The 26,390-nt window shown below is 36.8% G+C and overlaps 2 protein-coding genes and 4 non-coding genes across 12 annotated transcripts in view; 4 read left to right on the top strand and 2 right to left on the bottom strand.

Annotated features, from left to right (window-relative positions):
* The window catches only part of si:ch211-281l24.3 (uncharacterized), a 40,840-nt gene extending 35,549 nt beyond the window's left edge, over positions 1 to 5,291 (top strand). For all 7 annotated transcript variants that reach the window (XM_056756469.1, XM_056756465.1, XM_056756466.1 and 4 more), the window contains 8 exons: positions 30 to 287; positions 1,594 to 1,839; positions 2,763 to 3,002; positions 3,575 to 3,832; positions 3,920 to 4,225; positions 4,346 to 4,615; positions 4,732 to 4,815; positions 4,891 to 5,291. In XM_056756469.1, coding sequence (XP_056612447.1) covers positions 30 to 287; positions 1,594 to 1,839; positions 2,763 to 3,002; positions 3,575 to 3,832; positions 3,920 to 4,225; positions 4,346 to 4,615; positions 4,732 to 4,815; positions 4,891 to 4,957 — 1,729 coding nt within the window. In that variant the 3' untranslated portion in view covers positions 4,958 to 5,291. The remainder of the gene's footprint in view (positions 1 to 29; positions 288 to 1,593; positions 1,840 to 2,762; positions 3,003 to 3,574; positions 3,833 to 3,919; positions 4,226 to 4,345; positions 4,616 to 4,731; positions 4,816 to 4,890) is intronic.
* A 12,844-nt stretch (positions 5,292 to 18,135) lies between these two features.
* LOC130428212 (protein NLRC5-like) lies at positions 18,136 to 21,419 on the top strand. Its single transcript, XM_056756065.1, has 8 exons — positions 18,136 to 18,178; positions 18,610 to 18,766; positions 19,163 to 19,402; positions 19,770 to 20,027; positions 20,115 to 20,420; positions 20,528 to 20,797; positions 20,914 to 20,997; positions 21,075 to 21,419. The coding sequence occupies exons 1-8, from the start codon at positions 18,136 to 18,138 to the stop codon at positions 21,139 to 21,141; spliced, it is 1,425 nt and encodes a 474-aa protein (XP_056612043.1). The 3' UTR covers positions 21,142 to 21,419.
* A 414-nt stretch (positions 21,420 to 21,833) lies between these two features.
* Positions 21,834 to 21,905, top strand: trnap-agg (transfer RNA proline (anticodon AGG)). The gene has a single exon. It is a non-coding gene; the product is annotated as a tRNA-Pro (tRNA).
* Positions 21,906 to 22,393: 488 nt separating this feature from the next.
* On the bottom strand, positions 22,394 to 22,465 carry trnaw-cca (transfer RNA tryptophan (anticodon CCA)). Its single transcript has one exon. It is a non-coding gene; the product is annotated as a tRNA-Trp (tRNA).
* A 340-nt stretch (positions 22,466 to 22,805) lies between these two features.
* trnap-ugg (transfer RNA proline (anticodon UGG)) lies at positions 22,806 to 22,877 on the top strand. Its single transcript has one exon. It is a non-coding gene; the product is annotated as a tRNA-Pro (tRNA).
* A 2,750-nt stretch (positions 22,878 to 25,627) lies between these two features.
* trnai-aau (transfer RNA isoleucine (anticodon AAU)) lies at positions 25,628 to 25,701 on the bottom strand. Its single transcript has one exon. It is a non-coding gene; the product is annotated as a tRNA-Ile (tRNA).
* Positions 25,702 to 26,390: the final 689 nt, after the last annotated feature.

The following is a 26,390-nucleotide window of genomic DNA, read 5'->3' as shown; positions in this document are numbered from 1 at the left end:
CATGTACTTCTGTTCTCTTTATTTTTCAGGAATTCTGAGAAGTGTTTTCCATCAGTGTGTAAAGAGTTTGGGCTCAAAGTAAAGAGAGATCAGGTGACTCCTCTGCTTCAGACTGTGATGTTTACAGTCACTCTGAGTGGAAAATTACCCAGCAGCACCTGCAGATGTGTGGGGAGAGTACTGAGTCTCTCACCTTCCACACTAAACCTGACTCTAAAACCACAAGCCATCTCTCTCAGAGGAGTCAGATCACTCTTCAGACACATCACACACCTGCAGAGACTCAGGTATGATACATCATCTGCATTAATGAAACTTCACAAAACTCATTTTTTAGGTCATTATTGCATTAACAATGAGGAGCACCTGTCTGGTTTCACCCTCCTGTCATTCTCCGAAGGTGTTTCTTCACTTATACACTTTTAGACTTTTAGTTCCTTGCAACTGACCAGGGGTGGAGTTAGGGATGGTTAGGAGGTTTAAGCCCTGAATGTTTCAGTAAAGCCCCGAATGTTTTAATATCATGCCCTGTACGAAACACTTAGGGCCAGTCACATTTTGGGTCTTTTTTCTCGTAAGTTTGCCATTTCAAATGTATAAGCGCACAAGCATGTTCAAATAAAGAGCAATGCGGTTGTACGCGCACCAATATCTTGGGCTACATTCAGACTGTCAGTTCAAATCCGATTTTTGTGTTTATATCAGATTGAAATCCAATCACTTTTTATCAGGTGTGAACATAAAAAAATCACATGAAATCTGTTTTAAGATACATTCATATGTGGTTTGAAATCTGATTCAAATTACTTTTCTGGAAAAATCCGTTTCAGTCTGACGCTTCAGTATGACATCACCATGAGCAAAAAACAGCAGTGTGCTGTGGAATTGCTCTCGTGAAACTGTGATATTTACATTTACATTTATTCATTTGGCAGACGCTTTTATCCAAATCAACTTACAAGTAGGGTGCAGTGGGCAGCTATCACTGCAGAGCAAACAGGGGTAAGGTGCCTTGCTCAAGGGCACTTCAGTCATTTCCTGGTGGCACTGAGAATTGAATCAGGGGCCTTCTGGCTACGAGTCCAACTCTCTAACCACTAGACCACAACTGACCCCACATGATATCATACACTGGTCGTTCTGCACACGACTGTCTTCCAACATCATTGCCATAGAAACCAAATCAGTTATTGCAAAACCGAGAGAATGCCATGGAACACATATATCAGATCTGTACAGTTGCTTTACACAGTAGTGACAATCAATCATTTCATTTAGATTTCAGTCAGATTTGTGGTAACAGTCTGAACATAGTTATACATCATTCATTCAGATCATATGTTTGCACTGACTCTTGTCACAATGTTTAAACGGAAGAGGACTGTCCTGCCAAAGTGAACATGACATAATTCTTAACTCTTTATTTAGTGTGCATATTATTCATATAATTTATCACTTTTTCTGTATTTATGACTACATTATGATTATTTTGTAATAAATGACTCCTCTTTTCATCTTCCTTTTTCTTTAGCACTTTTAAGGTACAATAAAAATAAAATTGAATTAAAAAATCTCTAACTTTGTCTTTCACAGTCTTGAAGACAGAATGGTGATGATGATGGTCAGAGCTCTGAGGTCATTTAATGGTCATTCTCTACTAAACACAGATGAGCTTTCAGTGGTCACTAAAGACTCAAAACTAACTCACAGTAGGATTGTGAGCAGCTTAACTTCTCTCTTGAGACGACTGTCTGTCAGATGTCTGGATCTCACTGAATGTAAACTAGAGGCTGTGTCTGTCACTGCTCTGTTGTGTCTTCAGGGACTCCAGACTATCAGGTGTGTGTTCAGCACTGTTGAATCATTCGTTTCTGTTAATGTTTCAATGCATTTGATAATTTTATCACTTAAAATGTCTCTGATCATAAAAAAAGGAAATGTAAAAGTCATTTCCTACTATGTAATTTCTTCATGCCTTAAAATGACTTGGGTGTAACTTGACACCCTCGCCTCATTAAGAAATACCAACTCAGTCACACCAGATTGGATCATAGATATGAATATGCATATTAGCACTGATTCCACTAATTTGCGACAGCTTGGACGTACATAGATATACAGAATTTTGCAGTTCCAGACACTGTCGAGAGCTGATAGCAGTGCAGTGGCTAATCTCTGCATCATTATTAAATATCTATGTCTCGAACTGTTGATCCACGTTGTCAAATGAGTTTCTATGATTGGTTACATGGTTATGATGCAATAAACTGGGGCACCTTCAACCTGTATTTTGTCATTTCAAACCTGTATGACTTCCGCAGAACACAAAAGAAGATACTTTGATGAATGTTGTTAGCTGGACACCATTAACTTGCATTGGTTGTACATTTAGTTTTTTAGCAGATGCTTTTATCCAAAGCGACTTACAAATGAGGTAAACAATGGGAGCAAAAGAAGGACAGCTAAAAGAACAAGTCTCATATAGCCTACAACAGAATACAAAGCTAAGGTTTTTTTTAAGGATAAAAGAATAGAAAAGAGATCAGAACTAATCGGTCAGGTTTTATGCCCATATAACAGAAGTGAATGGGAGTCAGTGCTGTTCGGTAACCAACTTTCTTCAAAATATCTTTTGTGTTCTGCACACAGGTTTGAAAAACAAGGAGAGTAAATGATGACAAAGTTTTTGGGTGAACTGTCAGTTTAAGTAAATCAACTAGTTTTACATACTGATAAAGTCCAGTTCTACTGTATGTGTTCAGGCTATCTGAAGAGACTTCTAAAAAGCTGGTGTCAGTGGTGTGTGAAGCACAAGATGATGAACTGACACGCTGCTTTCTGGAGAAAGTGTCTAAAGGTCTGACCTCTTGCTCACTGACCTGGAAACAGATTCAGTATCTGCTACAACATCAAACTCTAGATTTCGACTTCAGGAAAAGCAAAATCTCCACAGAAAACATCAGAGAACTTCTGCCTTGTTTAGGAAGAGTTCACTTAAAGAGGTAAAATAGTTATTTTGTAATAGACCTTTATTTTGTTTGTATACTTTTAAATTCACACCCTTTTGAGATAAATTATAATAATTTTGTAGAAAATTGTAAGAGAAGGTTGACATACATAAAGTTTGTGAATTAATGTTTGGAGGAAAAAGTATTTGTAGTTTATGATACAGAACCAAATAGGAAAGTTAATCTGAAGACCATAATCAGCTATTCTATATTGAAAGAATTGTCCAACATATTTATATAAATCAATTAAATGATGAAAACCAGTTGACCATAACATTATTAAAATTGTATCCAAAATATGTCCCAAAATGATTTTATTTTAATATTCGTGGTGACAGTGCATGTAATATTACTGTGACTATGAGATGTTTTTAAAGTGACAGCCGAACTTCTGAAAGGAATTCAAACAGTCGCATAATTTACATCATGAGTTCAGTTCTGCACTCCAGCATGGTTTGGTCTATGAACTCATTAGAAATTCAACAGACAGCTCATGGTGAAGCAGTCTTTTGTCTTGACCTATAAATTGAGTTGTGACCTATATGAATGATTTTTATTCTCTACAGGTTGACCCCCAGTTTTGTTCTGTCCATCATTATGGAGATTTATGAGAGTCGTTCTCCTCAGTATGTGTCTGGTCTGTTGAGTTCTGCTGAGAATCTCATTAACCTGAGGAACAAAGTGTTGAATTCAGTTCAGTGTGCAGCTCTGCGCTTCACTCTTCAGCACTGCAACACTGTCAAACTCAATCTGTTCTGGACCTCCATACCAGATGAAGAGCTAAAGAGCTTTCTGCCTCTTCTCAACAGACTCACACAACTCAGGTTTACATATTTAACAGCTTTACAGATTTATCATAATAGACATCATAACATATAGAGCTGATGAATACATTTGTGTGTTTGTGTCAGTGTTGACAGGCAGCTGTTGCTGAAGCTGCTTCATTGCTGCAGTTCCTCTGATGATCAGCAGGAGGCAGCAGATCTTCTGCTCTCTGCTCTTCACAACAGACTGGATTTCTCCTGCTGCTCTATTCAGGATCTGACAGTCACAGAGGAGAATCAAAACTATTTAAATCTGACCAATGAAGACTGTAAAATGATCTCATCAGTGCTCCAAAAAAACAAAAGTGTTGTGAAGTTGGTTTTAGAGGACTGTAAAGTCTCAGATACGGCCCTGAAACAACTTCTGCCAATTCTGTCTCAAGTTCAGCTCAGGTAAGAGAATTGACTTAGTGAACAGATCACTTTTATTACACTGTATGTACAGTAAAGCATCACTGTGTTAATATACATCAAGAATTTAACTGATTAATGTTTTATTCGTTTCTCTCTCAGCTGTAGTAAAGATTTACTTCTACAGTTCATGACGTGTATTAGTGAAGATACAGAGAAAGGATCTGTGAGGTGGACTCGAGCTCTTTCACAGGCTTTAGGAGAAGAGCTGGACCTCAGTCACACTCAGATGGATCAGAGAGCTTGTAAACAGCTGGCGGTGTTTCTGGAATATTCTGATGGACTGACAGAACTGGACCTCAGTCACTGTAAACTCACTGATCAATACATGGAGACACTGTTACCACATCTACACAAGACTCAGACTCTGGAGTGAGTTAAAGATCACATCAGGAATACACACAGAATTTATGATAGATTAAATGATCACAAGCACTTTATGTTGAACTTCTTTATTTTTAATTTTACCATTTTGTTGTTTTTTTCAGTCTGAGTTACAACAGTATAACTGATGAACTTACAAACAGAATCCACAGTGTTGTTTCCACTCACAACAATATTCAGACAGTACGGTAAGTGTATCTGTGTTTTTTGTGTTTTATCATATCGTAAATGTAGCTTATAAGCGTTTTATTTTGTCTTTGCAGACTCTTTGGAAACAGAATCAAAGACAGAAAGCTGTTTTTTAGAGACAAGAGATTTGAAATATGGTGAAGACGCTGAACTGTAACTCCGTGTCATCAAGAGGATGTAAATAAATTTCAATGTGCACCTCTGTATAAAACCTGTTTATATTTAAGATGCAATCTGTAACCCATTTGGGTAAAAATAACAAAGATCAGTAACTGATCAAGCACATAAAAATCAAAGTTGAAAACATTGTTATAATGTTTATTATATAATAATGATTTATAAATGAAGATGTTGGGTGTGACTGCAGTATTGCAGCTGTATAATGGCAGAACTGTAAACCTACATAATAAGTGTTTTCTACAATATTTATTCATTGTATGTCACCATAACTAATAAAATGATTTAAACAGCTCAATTGACGTCTCAAGTGTCCTCTCTGGTTTCCTAAGGGCTGATCCATAAAACAAGATTATGAAATAAGCAAAAGGCCTATTTGATAAGTCAGACTAAATGTCAGTCGATTTGGTTTCATGGATTCACAATCAGTTACTGCAACTTATGCTGTCAGGCTAAGCCTTAGTTGTTGCTTAACTAGAGGTCAGTTAACACTGACCCGCCATAATCTGATGATATTACCACTGATTCTCTGTCATGGTGTAATATTTTATGTAAATGTAAATAAATTAAATAAGTGATAGACCACAATAATAAATGAATGTACTACAGTGAACACATTTGTAAGATTACATCGATTTGATATAGATGTTTAAACTTGTGTCAATGAAGTCTGAATTGAAACATTCCTTAATAACTTGATATTAGCTAGAAACAGAGCAATATTAAACAATTATACAAAAAGATCTAATATCTAAATCCAAATAATATATAATGACCTTAAGTTTCAACAATGTGAAGGTAAAATGGGATGCCTTGTGTGTGTTTTATATGGTCTGCCTGAGGAGAGAGAGGCTGTAATTGATGGTTGTAGAGAAGGACTGGTGGGACAATACACTGATTTTTGAAGACAATTAAACAGGGATTGATTTTTGAAGCTTCAATTTTTCACTTTTTCTACAGTTTAATACAATGATTTTATTTTAGGATGAAGCTGCTTGCTGAGAGAGAAAACAATGTTAAATAGTGTGGTGTTAGATTATTTACTGATCTAGCTCCTAAACTTTGGTTCTGTGCACTGTCCGGTAGGCAGACACACCCTGTCAGTTTAGATCTAGACTAAAGACGCATGTTTTTAATCTTGCGTACACTACACAACCATAATATTATAAATCCTCTGAGGGTTTAGGCTGCATTAGTTAGATCAACTGGAACCTGGAACACTTACAATAACAACTGATGTACTTGTTGCATCGAAGAGTGCAGAACAGAACAACTGTAAAAAATGACACAGATATTTACTTAAAAAAATTAGGTAACAGTATTACACACAATATTTTAAAGTACTTTAAAGCATTTTTATCCCAATAGTCCACGAATAAATTAAGTAAAATTACTAAAAAATGATAAGCACATGACAAACCTTCAAGAAGAAATTCTAATTTGAGCATTAGAGTTAACTTATTGATCTTTTTTTAATTCAGTTTAACATTTATTATCGTTTAAAACATAAGTTGATTAGAACATAAAAGTAAGCTAAAGGTTGACTCAGTAAAGACATCAGCAGCATCACTGTTCACTGTGTAAATAAAAACATGCCATGAGCTCTCCCACAATCTGTCACGTATAATGGGTGTGATGGGGAAACAGGACCCAGATGCAGTACAGCGAGTAAAACATATTTAATAAACAAAATGGTGAAAACAAAACCCACGAGGGGGTAAAAATAACAGGAGCAAAATAAACAATATCACACGAAAAGGCGGAAAAAATAATCCAGTGCGCACATGTAAACCACAGTATGAACCAGAACAAACCTAAAACATACAAGCATAAAACATACGAACAGCATACAACGAACCGACCCCGGACTCGGGAAACACAGGGTTTAAGAGGGAATACTAACGAGGGATAATGAGACAGGAGGCGTAACAAGGCTAAACATTAAAGGGAGACAAGTGACGGAGATAACACACTAATGGGAGACTAACAGAGAACAAGGGGCGGAGCTACACGGACAAGAGGACACGTGGCGAATTATCAAAACATACAGCCGCGTGTCTCCACAAATAACAAAACATACATACAAGACATGGTACTGTCACGGTCCCGTCCACAAGGCATGAAAGCCCGAAACAGGAAGGACGGAACCCTGACACAATCTAAGCACAAGCACCACTCTTCTGAAAGATGGATACCAAATATACAAAAATACATACATAATATCTTCTAAATCTTAAAGACAACTGAACAATAAACACTACCAAGTCTTTCTTTTTATTCTAAAGCACATAAAATAGCACTTTTTCACAAAAATGACTCTCTTAATGCTGGGAACTCTAAATTCCAATGCTCAGTTTGGTAAATTATCTTCAAGAATTCATGTAGTTCCACAAAAAACAATTAAGTTAAAGTGGGTTGAACATGATTAAAATTAAGTTGAATTCACTCAATTATTTATGCATTTAGAATTCCGAATTATTTCTATAATTTTGCTGAAAATTTGGTTAAAAAAACAAGAACATCATTTTATTAAGTAAAGTTTACTCAATTAATTTAATGAAATGTACTACGACACAGAATACATTTTTTCAGTGTACTCTACTCTCAACTGTCTTGTCTCATGGTTCCGAGATTACCACAGCGAGCAGGAGACAGTTCATGCCCAGACCTGAGAGGAGGACGTGAAGGTTCATACACACAGTCAAGAGCATCTTTATGGATCGCACAAATTTACGCAAAGATTTTGGGTGATAATGCGGATACGGGCTTGGAAAACAGCGTACACACATTTCTATGCCCATTTATAAAACGGGGCTACAAACGTGCGTACGCCACTTTTCACGCAAAGGTTGGGATTTATTAAAAACAAAAATATTTCTCTCGTATTTTTCGAGTTAAGCACCCAAGTGTCGTCTAAAAGTTAAACGAAAAGTATAGATACATTTCTAGTGTGAGCTGCTTTTAAACACTTTCCTGAGGGATGATGTTCATTTTAATGTTGAAATGACAGAGAGGAGTGTGAGGTGCATTTAATTCCTCTTAAACTATATAGCATCTAACGTTAAATCCCCGCCATCAACAGTGAAATGTCTCGCATTATTAATATACATTTATCTAGGTGTATTCCACGTATTGATTATAGATATCAGTTTAAGTTGTGGACTGTAGCATTCAGTCGTTGTAGGATAGATTTAAGCCTCTAAGTGAGGTTAAAGAGAACTTTGGAGTGCTGCTCAATTTTAGGGAGCTAGATCGAAAGGTCCGGAGGGAACAATGTGAGCTTCTTGGGGAAAAACTCTCTTGTGGAGAGGAGACTGATATTCATGGTAGCGCACTAGCTGTAGGGATTGAGAGTCTTCCTGAACTTCCCCAAACTATGATGACCGCCCTTGAGCTTCTCACATACCTCTCATAAAATGAGATGTGTGAGCTTTACCCAAATCTTTGGGTAGCTCTCAGGATAGCCTGCACTCTGCCTGTGACCGTTTTCTAAGCAGAGAGGAGCTTTTCCAAGCTCAAATTGATTTAAACATACATGAGATCATCAATGGCCCTGGAAAGACTAAGTGGACTCGCAGTTATTAGTATTATAAATTATTATAAATTAAAGTGTTTACAAACTGAGATCGTCTTAATGGCTTTCTTATTTAAAGAAGGTGAAATAGAATCAAGGTCAAAGCATCAGATCCTTTTGGAAGAGCAGAAATAATGGCTTATTATTGGCGAATTTACATTTATGTATGTAAAATTTACAAAGAAAAAAATAAATTCACAATAAAACAAACCATGGTCAACTCAGAGTCATAATATCCCAAAATAATTTCCTTAAAAATTATTGAGAAACCATTCTCAATATTCTCACTAAATAAACTAATATCTTTCCAAAAAAATTCAGTACACTGACAAAAATGATTCGGACCCCTTGTAAATGTAACATGTTTTAATCTGTTTAATTTCACTGATTTTAATTTGTTATTTAATCCTACTTATTTTAAATTTTGAAGTAAATTCAACATAAAAAAAAATTCATTGTATAATGGCTTGACCAAAATAAATGATAAACTGTTCCTTTGCCAACTTTACAAAATAAACATATTGTATCAATATCATTTTTATATTTGACCAAAAAGTGCTTGACAGGATAGAATTTATTAATTCTTTTGAATGACACTTACTTTACTTTATTAATAAGAAAATATTTATGTTGCAAAGACCACATTTTCTTCCACTTTAATTTTTTGAAAAAACTATACCAATAATAAATAACACGAGATATGGAAACAATACCCTGTAGAAAAAGAGATCTTATTTGATCATTTTTAACCTTTTTTCAGAAAAAAAACATATTTTACCTCTATAGGTTTCTGGAAAAGAAGCAATTCTAAGTCGAGATTGATTGCTATTTTTAAATAACATGTTTATACCTGATGCTTTCGCTACCATAACTATGGCAAAGTCTTTAGGGGAAACCGGTATATGATATGTTAAAATGAACTCAGAATAAGACATTTATAAGCGCCAAAAGTACTTGTTGATGGAAATGATCCCAGCAGCCACCACCAGTGTGTCCTTGAGCAAGACACTTTACTCCATGTTGCTCCAGGGGGATGTCCCTGTAATAAGTGCACTGAAAGCGTCTGCCAAATGACTAAATTATTATTATTAATTATTATTATATTATTAAATTTGAGAGTTTCTCACGAATCTTCGATATACTGTATATTTACAAAAATGTTATACCTCCAAAGTGTGAGAAAATATATTGTGGAAAAATATACCACATGGAATCTAAATTTTTCAAATATTTATTCAGCCAATTCATTTTGAAAGAAAAAAATTAAGGAAATTAAAACTAAATTTTATGAACTAAATTTAAGCCACCCTTATTTTAAGAGTTTAAAATACCAGTTTTTTTCATATAATGGCCCCTATTTTTCCAAACATAATCTGTTAGAGCTCTGTCGATCAATGTACATGTGGTCTTGTCTACATAAAGAGTTTGGGCTGCATGAGCAAGGCGAGATGATCCCTCAGCTTTTGTAAGCAGAACTCTGACCAATGACGTCATAGATGACGTTTAAAGCCTTGCTTCCGCTTGTGTGGTTTTGGTTCGAATCTTGCCTTGACATTATGTCAGCAATATAAACTAAGTTACTCAAGCACATTCACTGCCTCTGGCCAATAAAACCGAAGACAATTTCCAGTTTTAAAATGATATATTGCATCTTCTGCTTATTATCTCCAAAAAGGCTAATTGATTTACACACATTTTATAGCACCATTCATCTCAAGCCAAAACGTTTATTACACAGTTATGTTATACCACTGGTTCTCAACCGGGGGGGCGCGGACACTCTCCCGGGGGGGCGCGAGTAGGCTACAGGATGGGAGAAAAAAAAACTGAAAAAAAATAATAATTTTTTTTTCACTAAAATACTTTCATAAAAAGTTATAGTTTTGTATATACATAACTCCTAAATAAAAAATTAAAATGTGTTTGGACTGATTTAAAAAAAAGAGTTTTGAACAGATTTGATTGAGCGCAAAGCAGGTGAAAAGCGGTTTTATAAAGCGAGTCATTGAGTCGTTCATTCAAACGTTCAAACGGCCGATTCATTAAGAATGAGACAGATGTTTGTGCATGGGTTATTGAATCTATGACTCAATCGATTCGTTCAAAACACTGAATCATTCAAAACACGATTGATTGTTGCTGTGAGATGCGCTATGCTCTGATCTTTGTTTGGATTCATCGGATCTATTTTCGCTACTAAAATAGACCAAAACAGTCATTATTTCGTCATTAATGTAAGTGACTTAATATTAATAACTTGTTTGTTGAAGTGTCATATGAAATCAGTGTCACATTTTCAATCGTGAGGTGATGGTAAATTAAGTGACGGTCAATTGTCAGCTCTCTTGGTCGTCAGGAGGTGTGATGCATGTTGCTGAACTGCATTCAAAAGTTATAAATATAAAAACACCACATTTAACTGCAGTATGTCAATTTAGTTTATTTGTGTGTGCTGCGCTCATAGACTTTTGGAAACGGCGCTCATTTGTTTGATTTCTCCTCGAGAAGCTGCCCAATCCTCAAAAGTTTAATGTCCTTGCACGCTGACTGAGTCCGAAACTGTCGTATTCGTTTTTTCATATTCGTCATTTGGTGTCTCTCAATTGTCAAAAACACCCCTCAAAATATTTGCTACGGATGCGAAAAATGCAGAAAATCGAACCATCAGAATTAATTTTTATGACGGACGGAAGTTTCAGAGGCTGCAAACATATAAAACATGAGGTCGTATTTAGTTATATATATATAGCCTATATATATATAAAACGAATAAACTAGTCAGAATATAGGCTAAAGTTAAAGCTTTCGTTTAGTTTTTGTGAAATACACGCAGCCACGCACACACAACCATGTTTAAATACATTCATGTTGTTAATAAATAAAAAACACTAAATTGTTGTAACAGCAATATCTCCAAGTTTTGTTTCACTGTAAAAATGTAAGGATCGGCCAATGCAAAGAGAGTACCGCCACCTTTTCCCCCACTTCAAGCACTGCTTATAACACAAACAAATCATCCTCCTGGCGACTTTTTTTGTTGTCAAAGCGACGAATCCAGCGAATTTTACTGGTGTTTTTGGAGACTTTTGTGGTGTTTGGAGACTCGAAAGCACGAATCACTCTGCAGTTAGGCCTACTGTTCACAACGAGCAGCGGGTGCTGCCGTGAGTCCCTCTCCCGTCCAAAAGCACTTCAAGGCGGTCAGTCTCTCAGTAGCCTCACGCAGCAGTCAGAGCAGAGTGGAGACACACACCCCTCCGCGTCCAGGCTGCGAATGAATCGCGCATGCGCATGGCCGCCGCCGTTCCCGCCCTAGCTTACAGAGCGGGGTGTAAATGTAAATGTTCACTCACTCTCACACAAAAATAAATAACTGCGATTTAAATTGACTCAAGACATAGCTCTCCATTCACTCTAGTCTAGTCTCTTGCCAAGTTCGCTTGTGCCAGCTCTCGCTAGTCTGTTATCAATCTCGATTTACATAGGCCTTTACTACAAACCCCAACAGTCTTTTTAAAGACTAAACCCACAAACATTTTTGTTAAAGATTAGATCAAATCTCAGCCCTTGCCAGTATTTTTTTAACTGCTAGACAGTAGCTACACTTAGCTTAAACTACCCACACGACTAAGACACACACACTCTACAATCTTTAAGTATTAAAATAAAATCTATTAAAAATAATTATTTTGTTCGTTTAATTACAGATCGTCCATAAGTCCCGATTGATTAGCCCCTGATACGTCTCTCAACATAGCCACACACACAGTTACATATAGCCTAAACTTTATTGAAAACACATAACAAAAATGGAGAAATTTCTTGTGAGGACCAACAAGCCAACCGACGCACCACCAGCTGCAAAAAAGTTTCGAAGGTACGATGAAGCATACCTGCAGTTTGGGTTTACAGTTACGGCTGATCTAAGACCTCAGTGTGTCGTGTGTGCCGAGGTGCTGGCAAATGACAGTATGAAGCCCTGCAAATTAAAAAGGCACCTCGAAACAAAGCATCCTGGCATTAAAAATAAACCGGCTGAATATTTTAAAAGAAAGCTTGATGGCGTCCATCAGCAACAGGCAACCATTTCACTGTGTCTAAACAGTGTTTGGATGCATCGTATGTAGTGGCCCAAAGAATCGGTAAACTGGGTAAACCACATACAATCGCAGAGACTCTCATTTTGCCGGCAGCGCAAGACATGTGCAGAATAATGATAGGCGATAGTGCAGCAGCCAAACTCGGTGCAGTACCACTGTCCAATGACACAGTCGCTAGGAGAATTGTAGACATGTCCAATGATATCAGAGAGCAACTGATAGAGTTCGTAAAAAAGAGTCCTTACTACGCGCTGCAACTGGACGAATCCACTGATATTGCAGGGCAGGTACAGCTCCTCACCTATGTCAGGTATCTGCGGGACAAGGCGATTGAGGAGGATGTCCTGTTTTGCCGGCCTCTTCAGTTGCACACTACAGGAGAAGCCATTTTCAATGTCCTTAATATTTTTATCCTTGAAAATGGTTTGGCTTGGGACCGATGCGTTGGCCTATGCACGGATGGTGCGCAGGCAATGACGGGGCGTGAGCGTGGCCTAGCTGCTCGGGTTCAGCAAGTAGCTCCACTTGTGAAATGGACACATTGCATGGTCCATCGCGAAGCACTAGCTGCTAAAAAAATGCCGGTTCTTTTTGACTCCGTGCTGAACCAATCCGTGAAAATGATAAATCTTATCAAATCACGGCCGTAAAACTCTCGCTTGTTTGGGGTCCTCTGCCAGGAGATGGGGTCAGGGCATGAACAGCTGCTTCTGCACACTGAAGTTCGCTGGCTCTCCAGGGGGCGGGTGCTACAGCGGTTGTATGAGCTGCGAGAGGAGGTGAAGTGGTTTTTGACAGAAATCAAATCAGATCTGGCGAAGCATCTGGATGACACTATGTGGCTTGCGTCTCTGTCCTATTTGGTCGATATATTTGACCGCTTGAACGGCCTCAACCTGTCTTTGCAAGGCCGTGGAACTCATATTTTGCTCCTTGCAGACAAAGTAAATGCCTTCACACAAAAACTAGACCTCTGGCATGGCCGCATCAGTCGAGGGAACTGCGTCATGTTCCCCAGCCTTGCAGACTTTATCACTGATGCAGGCACGTCACACGATTTCTCATCCCTATTTCAATCAGCGTCTGAGCACCTGTCAGCAATGAGAAAACAATTTGCGACGTACTTTAAAGAGGATTATCGCTCTTTTGCATGGGTTCGAGATCCGTTTGTGTGCACAGCAAACGAGCTATCAATTGATATGCAGGAACAGCTTATTGAGCTGAAGAGTGACAGTAGACTGAAGGAACTCTTTAACTCCTGCCCTCTTTCGTCATTCTGGGCAGGATTGATGCAGGACTATCCTGAACTCTGTGAAGTCGCCTTGAAGATTCTCCTTCCTTTCGCATCGACATATCTGTGTGAGGCAGGATTCTCAAAAATGACTGCACTCAAAACGAAATACCGCAATCGTGCACAAATCGAGGATGATTTGAGACTATGTTTATCAAACATTGAGCCAAGAATTGGGGATCTTTGCAAGGCAAAGCAGGCTCAGGTCTCGCATTAACATCACGTACCTACAAGCTTCTGTTACAAAATGCAGATGATACCTACTATTAGGCCTAGAAATAATAACAATAATAAAGCATACATTAATATCAGAGGTCTGGTGCCAATTCCCAATTATAGCAATAGCCTAGAAATGATAATAGGCCTATACTGATGGTAAAAATAATAATAACCAGAACAACAATAAAGCATGTAACCTCATATAATTATATAGCAATAGCCTAGTAATGATGATAGGCATACTACTACTCATAATAATAATAATAATAATGTCTGCAAGCTCACATTAGGAGTCTGGTTCTACTGCCAATTATAACAATAGCCTAGTAATGATAATAGGCCTACCTACCGCTCCTGATGATAATTGTTGAGCTGAACTGTGGGCCACGCCCCTCCAGCCTTGATACACTAGGCTGAGTGCACCAGGTGAAGGTGATTTACTAATCATTTTGGGGTTGGAGGCACGCACACACAAACTCTCTACAAAGCAGTAGTGGGAGCAAGCAGCATGAGAGGTGAAGGAGATCTGGACGTTTAGACTGAAAACCTAAGACTGTTGGAGCAAAACAAAGCTTTCAAGGAAGACGCAGCCGGTGAGCTCCTTTCTATCCTTGGATGTAACTGGGCATTATTGTTGTTGTCCATTGGTTGCAAGTCATTGTAGGTAAATGCAGTTAAATCTAATGTCTTTTAAAATCATGTGAGCTGATTGAAATGCAAATGTTATGTATTTAGATGTGTCTTAAAAGCTGCTAATTTATTGCATAGTAAATCACGAGGTTGAGCCAAATTCCATACTGTGAAAGTATTGCAGATGTGTGCCATATTTAAATTATTTCTGGGTATTGAGAATTTAATACTCATATGTTTCATAGAATGTATTTATTTTTGTTTCATTGTTTAAAATGGTATTTATTCATGTTTAAAGGTTTTCACCTGGATATTCATATTGCATCAATCTTCTAAATAAAGAAAAGAAAGCAAAAGTGTGATGAGTGGAATCCTGTAAAGTCTTCCTGAAAATTAGCTGCCCTGTCAAGTGGGGAGTTTTGCACACTATAACTTTGCAAAAGCAAAGGAACTTGACAATAATAATAATAATAATGTGGGCCTAAAGATAATGGCCGGCCATCCTTCCATCCATCCAAGGTTGTGTGATGTGGGGTGGGGGGCACTGGGGCCCCAACTGCAATGAACCAGCTTTGGGGGGGCCCAGCTTGCAAAAGGTTGAGAACCCCTGTGTTATACAATCATTGTATACCACCAGAAAATACACATTATATCCATATTAATAGATTCGTTTGTGTGGAAATAAGCTTATTTCTAAGCCTTAACTGGCACAAAATACTGTGTATCACAGACCACATCAGGCACATCTGTAATGTATCTGGTTGTTTTACACACTTTGCCAAAGATGGTTTTGTGAGCGAATGAAGCCTCACATCCCACCTATGGGATGATCATCCGTACCTGTCCTCTGCGGAAGTATCCAATTGCACCAAGTCTGGCTTTGACAGACAGGAGCGCGTGCCCTACGTCAGGTGAGGCCACGCCCCCTCACCAAATGGATAATGTCACCTGCACGATCTAACTTTGCTTAGTTGACATTCGCTTCTCGTGACCTCATGTTTGTCTTCTCTCAGCTCGTTGGTAGGACCTCACTGTTGTCTACAGCAGAACATATGTGTGCATCAGCCTCCGACAGACGTGAAATGGAAACAATATCCTGAAGAAAAGAGATCTTATTTGATCATTTTTAACCTTTTTTCAGAATAAAAACATATTTTACCTCTATAGGTTTCTGATGGCTCAGGAAAAGAAGCAATTCTAAGTCGAGATGCTATATTTGAATAACATGTTTATACCTGATGGTTTCGATCCCATAACTAGCAAAGTCTTTATGGGAAACAGGTATATGATATGTTGAAAGAACTCAGAATAAGACATTAATAAGACTGTGTTGTTATACAACTGATTTACAAGAATCAAACCATTATGAAACCAAATATCAAATAAAACAAAGTTTTGTGTTTATAAAGGATGGGGTGAAATAGTGTTTGTTTATCAAAGTCCACTCCAAAAGTACTTGTTGAAGCCAATTTATTTTGAAAGTATAATTTAAGGAGTTAAAGTCTACTAAATTTAAGCCACCTTTATTATAAGAGTTTAAAATAAAGAGTTTTTTTTAATATAATGGCACTTAGTCTTCCAAACAAAATCTGTAAGAGCTCTGTCAAATTTAAATAAACAATCACATCTTGGTATTGTAAAAGTCACTCTTAATATAATTTTAATTAATTGATAAAATTTCTAATTTTGTCCCACATAAAATCTAAAAGAGCCAAAACAATGAGCTTGACAGTTCTCTATGCTGTAGCATATACGCATACATTACTGTAATAGAGAAAAAGTTTATTTTGATAATTTATATGAATTTTATAACATGGCATTGATCTAATGGCCTTCTTTATCAACAAAGTCTGATTAGGATATGTATCCAGGTCTTCAGACACTTAAAAATGGATAAAGAAGACATGCTCTCCACCAGGTCATTTTGTATTTAATATTCTACAAAAAATAACATTTGAACAAATAAAATAAAAACCCACAATTAAGTCAAATTATTATTTTATCATGGACCTTTAGGCCTTGCTTTTCATTACAATTAGAAAGCAATGTGTCCAGGTCCTCTGCAAAATGCTTAGGATGCTGAAAAACATTGACATGACATTTACGTTAATTAAAGAAGGCACGTGTGAAGGTAGAAAGTTTATGACATAACACTTGGATGTGGGACGGGTTGGACATCCACCGCAGCCCCTTCCTGGATTTATTTATTATTTATGTCAACAATGTGCCGTTTGTTCTGTATACCTTGCAGTTTTGCACAATACATTGGTTAAGTTTAAAAACATGTCTTTCTTACAGTAATAAAAATATATGCTTAATGTAGTAAAACCACAAAATAACAGATTTTGAAAACCATGGCAATAGTAATAGAGACAATAGTCTTACAACAAACAGTTTTCGAATTGGATCCGTGTTTCTGTATTATAGCAAATGTCTATAGCAAATGATTGAAGCTGTGTTCCCTTTATGGCTCTCAAAGTGAAACTTCACACATAAAATAAATAAAATATTGTGTCATCTACTGACCTACGGGTTGTTCCAAATCTGTATACATTTCTTTGTTCTGATGAACACTGAGAAAGATATTTGGAAGAATGCTTATACCCAGACAGATTAACCCAAGACAGCCCTCCCCCATTGACTACCATAGTAGAAAAAACACAATGGTAGTCAAAAGTGTCCCAGAATTGTTTGCTCTCCTACATTCTTCAAAATATCTTTTTAGTTCAACAAAAAATATTTTTTTTCCGACTATGGGAGTCAATGGGGGGCAAAATCTCTTAAGTTATAAGCATTCTTCCATATTTCTGTCTCTGTGTTCATCTGAACAAATCTACTCGATGTGAGTAAATGATGACAGAATTTTCATTTTTGGTTGAAGCATCCCTTTAATGTCAGCCTTTAAGTAGTTGTTTGGGGTTTGTGATTGTGACAGTCAGTAGTAGAGATTGTTCACATAAGAGAGAAGGTATGGAGCACATTAATGCATCATCGAATCAAAAACTTTTTTCAATACAGTCTACTTCTATTAAGACATATACGCTAACATTATTTATGTATTTCTGTACAGTATGTTTGTGTCTAGCATTAGACTGTAATTTTCAACACTTTGCTGCATTTATGCTCTCATTTTTCATTTGCTTATTCAAAAAATTCAGCCATTTTTGAATTTGTGGTCACATACATTTTTGCTATGATTACCACCGATGTATCTAGCACAGTCTACCATCTTTCACAAAAAACAAATCCTTAATATTGTTTTTATTTGTGTTTGATACTTTGATTTATCTAGAAGACTTTGGGATTTAGTAAACTGTTAAGTGTGGACATGGACACAAAGGACACAGAAAAGGCCGTGGGGAAGATGGAGTGTGAACAGTAAGAATATTTTACTTTATTTATTTCAGTAGGTTCAGGAGTTTGCCTGGTGTTTTTGTGGACTAGGAAATGTTAACAAATGAAAGAGATTTGTTGTTTTAAAACTTTATTTAGTTATTTCCACATGAAGCTTTACTGTATTTGCTTTTCTTTCCTACAAATTTTGGTATAAATGATCCCAAAAAAAAATCCAAAGCCCCTTGCATGGCTGTTCCTCAGTGGTTTATGCTTCATGTGCATAAATTTGATTTCAAAGTTAACTTTTGAATTTGATTTACTAATTTTGATTTTAACAAATTAAAACAACATTGTCTTATTTAAATCTGTACCTGTGGATGTAAGATACATGCAAATCGATGAAACTGACACTTTACTCTTATATCTGTGTGGTTTTAATCACTCATGACTCCATTATTCTCTTTAGTCTGGAGAATAAACCTCTCAAAGAGAAAGAGCTCCATCCTCCTAGAAGTGCTGAAACTCCAAACAGAGAAGAAACCAGTAGAGCTGATAGACTGGACACATGAAGAGAGTGAAGTGAGAGGATTCCTCCAGTGTCTGCCGTACATCTCACAACTCAGGTGACAGCTTTATGGGAAATTCAACTCTGTGTTTAATTTCATTGTTGTCAAGTATACTAGAGTGCTCTGTGGGGTCCACCGATATGCCTTTTTCAGGGCCGATATTACACATCAAATAGACCGATACCCGATATTTTGAACCAGTATACTTTATGGTGTAAAAATTTAAAATATGTTGAATATTAAGAATAACAAGATCTTTGACAAAAACACAGTTACTACACGTTTACTTTGGTAACACCATGCTAAACAGTAAGGACAGAAAGAAACCAAACTCGTCATGAAGAATGATGCAGTCGCTTTTTAAAGACTATCAGGTGTGTGTTCAGCACTGATTCATTTCTGTTGAGTGAATCAAACAGTTTTACAAACTAACAGTTGTGTGTGTGTGTTCAGGTTCTCTACAGAGACTCTTCAGCAGCTGGTGTCAGTGGTGTGTGAAGCACAAGATGATGAACTGACACGCTGCTTTCTGGAGAAAGTGTCTAAAGATCTGACCTCCTGCTCACTGACCTGGAAACAGATTCAGTATCTGCTACAACATCAACCTCTAGAGTTGGACTTCAGGAAAAGCGAAATCTCTTCTGAAAACATCAGAGAACTTCTCCCTTGGTTGGGAAAACTACAGCTGAAAAGGTCAAATTAACTTCATGTCTTGGCTAAAAAACAAATGTAAATGAGTTTGTCTCACAGAACATCTGCATTTGTTACAAATGAGTTAAACGTTTCACATCAATATTGAACATCTAATAATTTACAGATGAGGTAAATAGACGTGTAATATCTGTGATAATGTAAAGGCAGCCGGTTGTTATAGCAGAATAATCCCCTTCAGTGATACAAGAGCCTCGGCTTCACATGAGATCACACTGACAGAGTTTATTCATCATGAACAGCTGTATTGCTTCAGTGGAAATCATTACAATCTCTTGTCTGTTATGAATCTGTAGTTTACCTTTCCATGAGGGAATGTGAGTGTACATTTCTTTTTTATTCTCTGTAGGTTGAGCCCCAGTTTTTTACTGTCCAACATTGTGGAGATTTATGAGAGTCGTTCTCCTCAGTATGTGTCTGGTCTGTTGAGCTCAGTTGAGAATGACATCAAGCTGAAGAGTAAAGTGTTGGATTCAGTTCAGTGTGCAGCTCTGCGCTTCACTCTTCAGCACTGCAACACTGTCAAACTCAATCTGTTCTGGACCTCCATACCAGATGAAGAGCTCAAGAGCTTTCTGCCTCTTCTCAACAGACTCACACAACTCAGGTTTACTTATTTAACAGCTTTACAGATTTATCATAATAGACATCATAACATATAGAGCTGATGAATACATTTGTGTGTTTGTGTCAGTGTTGACAGGCAGCTGTTGCTGAAGCTGCTTCATTGCTGCAGTTCCTCTGATGATCAGCAGGAGGCAGCAGATCTTCTGCTCTCTGCTCTTCACAACAGACTGGATTTCTCCTGCTGCTCTTCTCTGGATCTGACAGTCACACGAAAGAAACAAAACCATTTGAAGCTGACAAACAAAGACTGTAGAATAATCTCATCTGTGCTTCAGAAAACTCAAAATGTTGTGAAGTTGGTTTTAGAGGACTGTGATGTCTCTAATACGGCCTTGAAAGAACTTCTGCCTATTCTGTCTCAAGTTCAGCTCAGGTGAGAGAAGTGAAGACAGGTTACTTTTATTAAAAATAAAATACAATTTTAGAGGGTTAAAGTCTTAATAAACTGGTCTGTGTATTGTTTATCTGTTTCTCTCTCAGCTGTAGTAAAGGTCTACTGCTGCAGCTTCTATGCTGTATCAGTAAAGGAACTAAGAGAAGCTCTGTGAGGTGGACTGGAGCTCTTTCACAGGCTTTAGGAGAAGAGCTGGACCTCAGTCACACTCAGATGGATCAGAGAGCTTGTGAACAGCTGGCGGTGTTTCTGGAATATTCTGATGGACTGACAGAACTGGACCTCAGTCACTGTAAACTCACTGATCAATACATGGAGACACTGTTACCACATCTACACAAGACTCAGACTCTGGAGTGAGTTAAAGATCACATCAGGAATACACACAGAATTTATGATAGATTAAATGATCACATGCACTTTATGTTGAATTTCTTTATTTTTAATTTTAACATTTCGTTGTTTCTTTCAGTCTGAGTCACAACATTATTACAGATGAAATAGCAAACAGAATCCACAGAGTTGTTTCCACTCACAACAATATTCAGACAGTACGGTAAGTGTATCTGTGTGTTTGTGTGGTTGTGTTATCACTGTAATTTTGCTTATAAGTGTTGTATTTTGTCTTTGCAGACTCTTTGGAAACAGAATCAAAGACAGAAAACCGTTTACCGGTGACAAGAGATTTGAAATATGGTGAAGACGCTGAACTGTAACTCAGTGCCATCAAGAGGATGTAAATAAATCACACACTACAATGTGCACCTCTGTATAAAACCTGTGTTTATATTTAAGATGCAATCTGTAACCCTTTTAGAGAATAAGAATTATAATAATGAGTTATAAATTAAGAGTTTGGGTAGATTTTGCAGGATTGTAGCTTTAGAATGATAGACCTGATATACTACATAACCATATAAGTTCCTACAATATTTATACAATGTGTGCAATAATAACTAATAAAATGATATTTGTAACATCCCACAAAAGTCTGGTTCTTTGAGGCATAAACAGCTTATTTACTGACATCAACTTTTACAAATTGTAAAATGAATGAAATTTCTGAAGAAAAGATGAAACGCTATTATGTGAGTAATATGAGTAACGTTACTTTGGCAACAAAAAGGGAATGAATGAATATCGACACAGTATATTATGATCCAAAGCTAAAAAAGTAACGTAACTTTCAACCAAACACAAACCAGATAAGGTTTTAATTAAATAACGTTACAGGCAGCAACACATTCGCCGACCACAGCGCCAAGCACTCATCGATGTTATGGACCACGTAGGAGAGATTTAAACTTATCGCTGCGTAACAGATCATTTTCACGCGTTGTACACAGTAGTGAAAATTTTATTTTGTTAAACGTTGAACTTACGTCGCTATGTGGCTCGTTGGTCTAGGGGTATGATTCTCGCTTAGGGTGCGAGAGGTCCCGGGTTCAAATCCCGGACGAGCCCTCCTTTTATTCTGCCCGGTTTCACAGATAAGGCATAAAACTAGTCCCGGATTAAAAGTTTGGCTGTTTTAACTGAAAATAAATTGCCCAAAAATATATTAAACATTTTATTGCCATTGTTATGTGTCCATGTGCACACCAGTAATGTTTTATTAAAAGAAAATTAAATATCCTAATTTAAACTAAAGCATAGTCCTGGCTTAAAACAAACCTTGTCTGTGAAATCGGACCTTAAAACAAAGTCCTTCGATGTTCTTTGTTTTTCTTTACTTAAAAATAGCATATTTTGGTAAAACTTGCGATCATTTTTAAACGTGAAAAATGAATGTGTTATTACGTCACAGAGCAGTGGAAGAACGTCATAGTTTGCGCTACTTTGTATCGAGGATGCACGTGGTGATGTGACAATAAAAGTGAGTTGAGTTGACATGACAATGAACAAAACAACTTCCTAAAAGACACTTGACTTGGAAGAGAACAGAAAACATTTGACCCCGACGTGATTTGAACACGCAACCTTCTGATCTGGAGTCAGACGCGCTACCGTTGCGCCACGAGGTCCTACGCTATAACATCGAGAAGCATATTATTTATAGGATTATCAGACGCTGTCTGAAAGACTATATGAAAGAGTTGAATGCGGGCACATTGCATTCGTTAGTAACTGTGATACGCTGTACGTGGGAAAAAAACGTCGAGTACCGGCGATGAGCGTGGTGGGAAAACACCAGCTGCTGCTAGTGTTTTAAACGCGGCGCTTATGTTGGAAACAATTCAAAAATATAACGGCCGCAGTCATACACGCTGTAGTGAACACAGAGCCTTTCTCAATTTCAACGCAAATCAGCAGGTAACGTTGTAGTACATAGTACTTATTGCTATATTACAATAGTATATGCATGGCTCGTTGGTCTAGGGGTATGATTCTCGCTTTGGGTGCGAGAGGTCCCGGGTTCAAATCCCGGACGAGCCCACATTTTTACATTTCGAAACCTTATATCCTCATATATGTTAGACGCTTTGTGCAAAGTTTAAAAGGGAATGATACTAGGAGGTTAAAGTTGGAGTAAGCAAAGAAGAGAATGAATTACATTTTTTAAAGAACAAACAGCCATATTAAACGTAAGCGCCACTGTATATGCTTTTTAAGAAAACGAGTAAGTTACCTGCATTACATATCAACAGTAAAAGAGCCAATAGCCTAACTTAGTCTTCATAATTTTAATTATATCCTAAATGATGACGTCTAAATTACCCATCCTTGTGATTACAGAACTGCACGTGTATTAAGAAAGGCCATGAACATCAAGCAACTCTATAATATACAAAACATTTTTCGTGAACAAATATACTAGCTTCTAGTCTTTGCTGAATACTAAATAAGTGTTGAATAAAAAAATCTGGGTGTCCCGTTCGAGGCTCAAGACTAGACCTAGATTAAAGTAATTGTTAGCGTTGTGCCATTGTTTTGTCTCAAAATTCACACAAGCAATGATTTCTGTAATTCATGTTTGTAAAAACTACCTTAAAGGTGCAGTTTCTAATAACCGCCGCTAGATGGCGAACGATCGAAATAACAACAACAATGCTTGATGACGCTCTGGAGCGTGGAATGATGGGATCTGTTGTCTTCAACTTCACCCCAGATGGCCATCAGTCAGACGGGAAAGAGTTGTTAGCAGATGAAGTAAAGTGTTTTAATTGTTGCTAATAATTGTGGTCCACAAATAAGTGACTGCTCGAAACAAGTTAGTGGCTTGCTAGACGCTAGACACTACTGGCTGTGTCTCGTTTAGGAACGCTGAGGTCTCATTTGAAGCCTGCTACGTCATAGAGGGTGTCTCGTTTTATAATGGGGGGTTGGACACTCTGTAGGCACCCTTCTAATGCGACCTACTTTCACGAAAATTCGGTTGCTAGAGATAACCCACAATTCTTTGCGTCGGCCAACGTCTGTTAAATAAACGCGTGTTGAATAAACGGCAGCAGCTTCACATTAAATCAAATATGTGGTGTTAAAATGTTAACAGTTAACAATTTGTGTCACGTTTTTTAATCTTAGCAGTCATATGTAGTAAATAGGTTAAAAAGTGTATAGTTTTTTTAAACGTTTTAATACAGTAAGGCATAAAAGGGCACCTAACTCTTTTGTCATTTTTAAGGATAAGTAAAAAGTAACCAACTTTTTACCTCTAGTATAAAATCATGTATAAATCATTTTTATTAATTTGACAGCTGTGCAGGTGCAACGGGTTGTCATAGCAACGGGGTACTTCCTGTTTTCTTTTCTGACAGAATGTCAAACGAAGGAATTCTCGTTTAATTCAAATTGTAGAATTCTCTGTATACCGCATCCTTTAGACACAAGGACGCAATCTTACGAAACGAGACGCAACGGTTGTCATGCGGTTTCATCATCATTAACGGCGGTAACAAAGGGGAACGCGGATATGACGTCATTGACATGCGACTGCACAACCCTGTGTCACTATTTAGAACGGACCCCTGTAATGGATAAGACGGGTAATTTACTACAGTATAGAGAATTTTGTAATATTTTTGATTTTCATTGCCCAGTTAGTGAATTAAATTAAGTGTTAAGGGCTTTCCCTAAAACTTTCATATCAATGGCACAACAAATTGTAATATATTCTAACACTGCACGAATAATGAGACCACTTTGTATTGAATATATAAATATATGCAGCAAATAGTTTACAAACAAGTTTATTAGAAAGATTCTTATTAAGCTATACTATACTGGTCAAGTGAAGAGACATTACATTTTAAAAGATTATGGCGTAGAAGTAGAAAAAAATAGAATTAGATTACACAGTCTTTCCTATAGCCAAAGAGGTTTCATTTGAAATTGTAAATAATATTTAACCATCTAACCATTTTTTACATAATAGATTTAATTGGGAAAATAATTATTGTAGTTTTTGTCAAACAAATCATATGTTTTTAATTGTACTTGTGCAAGATTGTTGAACTGCATTCAAGGTTGGATTCAATCTAAGAATATTTCAATAGATCCTTTGAATGTAACATCTACTAAGATTTGCATATTCTTAAAAGACAAGAACCTGGAATTTATGATAAAAATAATGAATGCATTAGCGAAACACTATATTCATAAATGTAAATAGATCAAAGTGAGACCACATTTCAATGGCTGGTCAAGGATACAAGTAAAGTCTTTCAGGTTTATGAAAAGTAAAAGTGCCTATATTTTTATTTCTATTTAGGAAATGCTTTTGTTGTTAGATTAACACCCTCTCGTCGTTATTTAATTATAATTTTTAATTTAGAATTGTTTGTTTAAATGTTCTTTAAGTATTTTATTTCTATTATATGTTCCTTCATTTTTAAAGGCCGTATCAACACTAACTAATTTGCGTAATATTTGTAGTGTGCTGTGGCATACAGTTTGTATTGAAATTTGTACAATATAAAAAGGCGATTTTTTTACGATTTATAAGAAATTGGAAACATTTGATATATTGTAAGTACTCAGTTGAACAAAATATTAAATATCTTTGTGTTTTTTGGATATTTAACTGCAAAATTGTTACAAACTGCACCTTAACTATCCTAATTTAACTTAGGCCAAACCTGTTTTAACCTTATCCCTGTCCGGGAAACCCCCCGATTAAGGAAAAGGGGAACCTCACAAACTGCACAGGTAATGAAAATACACACCAGTTTTTGAAAAAGGTACTTTGGCCAGTACGGGGATCGAACCCGCGACCTTGGCGTTATTAGCACCACGCTCTAACCAACTGAGCTAACCGGCCACAATATGCATCAGTTTAGGGTCAATTTATCTATGTATATCATATACGTATGATTTTGGTATGAGTGTTTACATCCCCTAAAACAAATACGTCAAAAAGTTAAGTCTTAAAAACAATATTTCATTAACGTAGTAATTTGTTTCAGACGCATCCAAGCGTGCCAGCACAACCACAGCTGCATTTACACCTCTACCACTAGATGGCGGCAGAGTCTGATCAACTTCATTACATTAACAGACCTTGTCTAGAATAGAAGTGTTTTTGATTGTAATAATACAATTTTATTGCTCGAGTTTTATCTGTCTTTGTTTTTTTACTGTAATAAAATAAATGTGCTTTTATCTCCATACCACAATACTAAAGTTCATTGATAAGAAGATATTCTAATGTCACTCACCTTTATATAATGTCTCTGGAATTTTGTGTCTGTTAGTAATATAAATCATATTTTATCATCTAAGATAGTTGTATATATTTGCCTTCGTACCGTTTTCATACTGGATTTAACAACTGGGATCTTTTAATGTTTTTAATGGTAAAGTTTTGTGTATTTATTCTAATTTTATACATAAAATAAATACACTTCATGTATTTCAAGTGATATTTATTATTAAGATTTTATTAGAAAGTTGATATAATGTAACTCATAATGTGAGACAGTTTGGGAAAGGAAGTGGTGGTGGTGTTGG

This window comes from Triplophysa dalaica, chromosome 9, assembly GCF_015846415.1.
Source record: "Triplophysa dalaica isolate WHDGS20190420 chromosome 9, ASM1584641v1, whole genome shotgun sequence".
Taxonomy (NCBI): Eukaryota; Metazoa; Chordata; class Actinopteri; order Cypriniformes; family Nemacheilidae; genus Triplophysa; species Triplophysa dalaica.
This window is presented reverse-complemented; position numbering and strand designations above follow the sequence as displayed.

Coding starts and splice junctions, on each gene's coding strand:
- LOC130428212 (XM_056756065.1), top strand. CDS start 18,136: ATGGACACAAAGGACACAGAAAAGGCCGTGGGGAAGATGGAGT. Junction 18,179..18,609: donor GGCCGTGGGGAAGATGGAGT/GTGAACAGTAAG, acceptor TATTCTCTTTAG/TCTGGAGAATAAACCTCTCA. Junction 18,767..19,162: donor CCGTACATCTCACAACTCAG/GTGACAGCTTTA, acceptor GTGTGTGTTCAG/GTTCTCTACAGAGACTCTTC.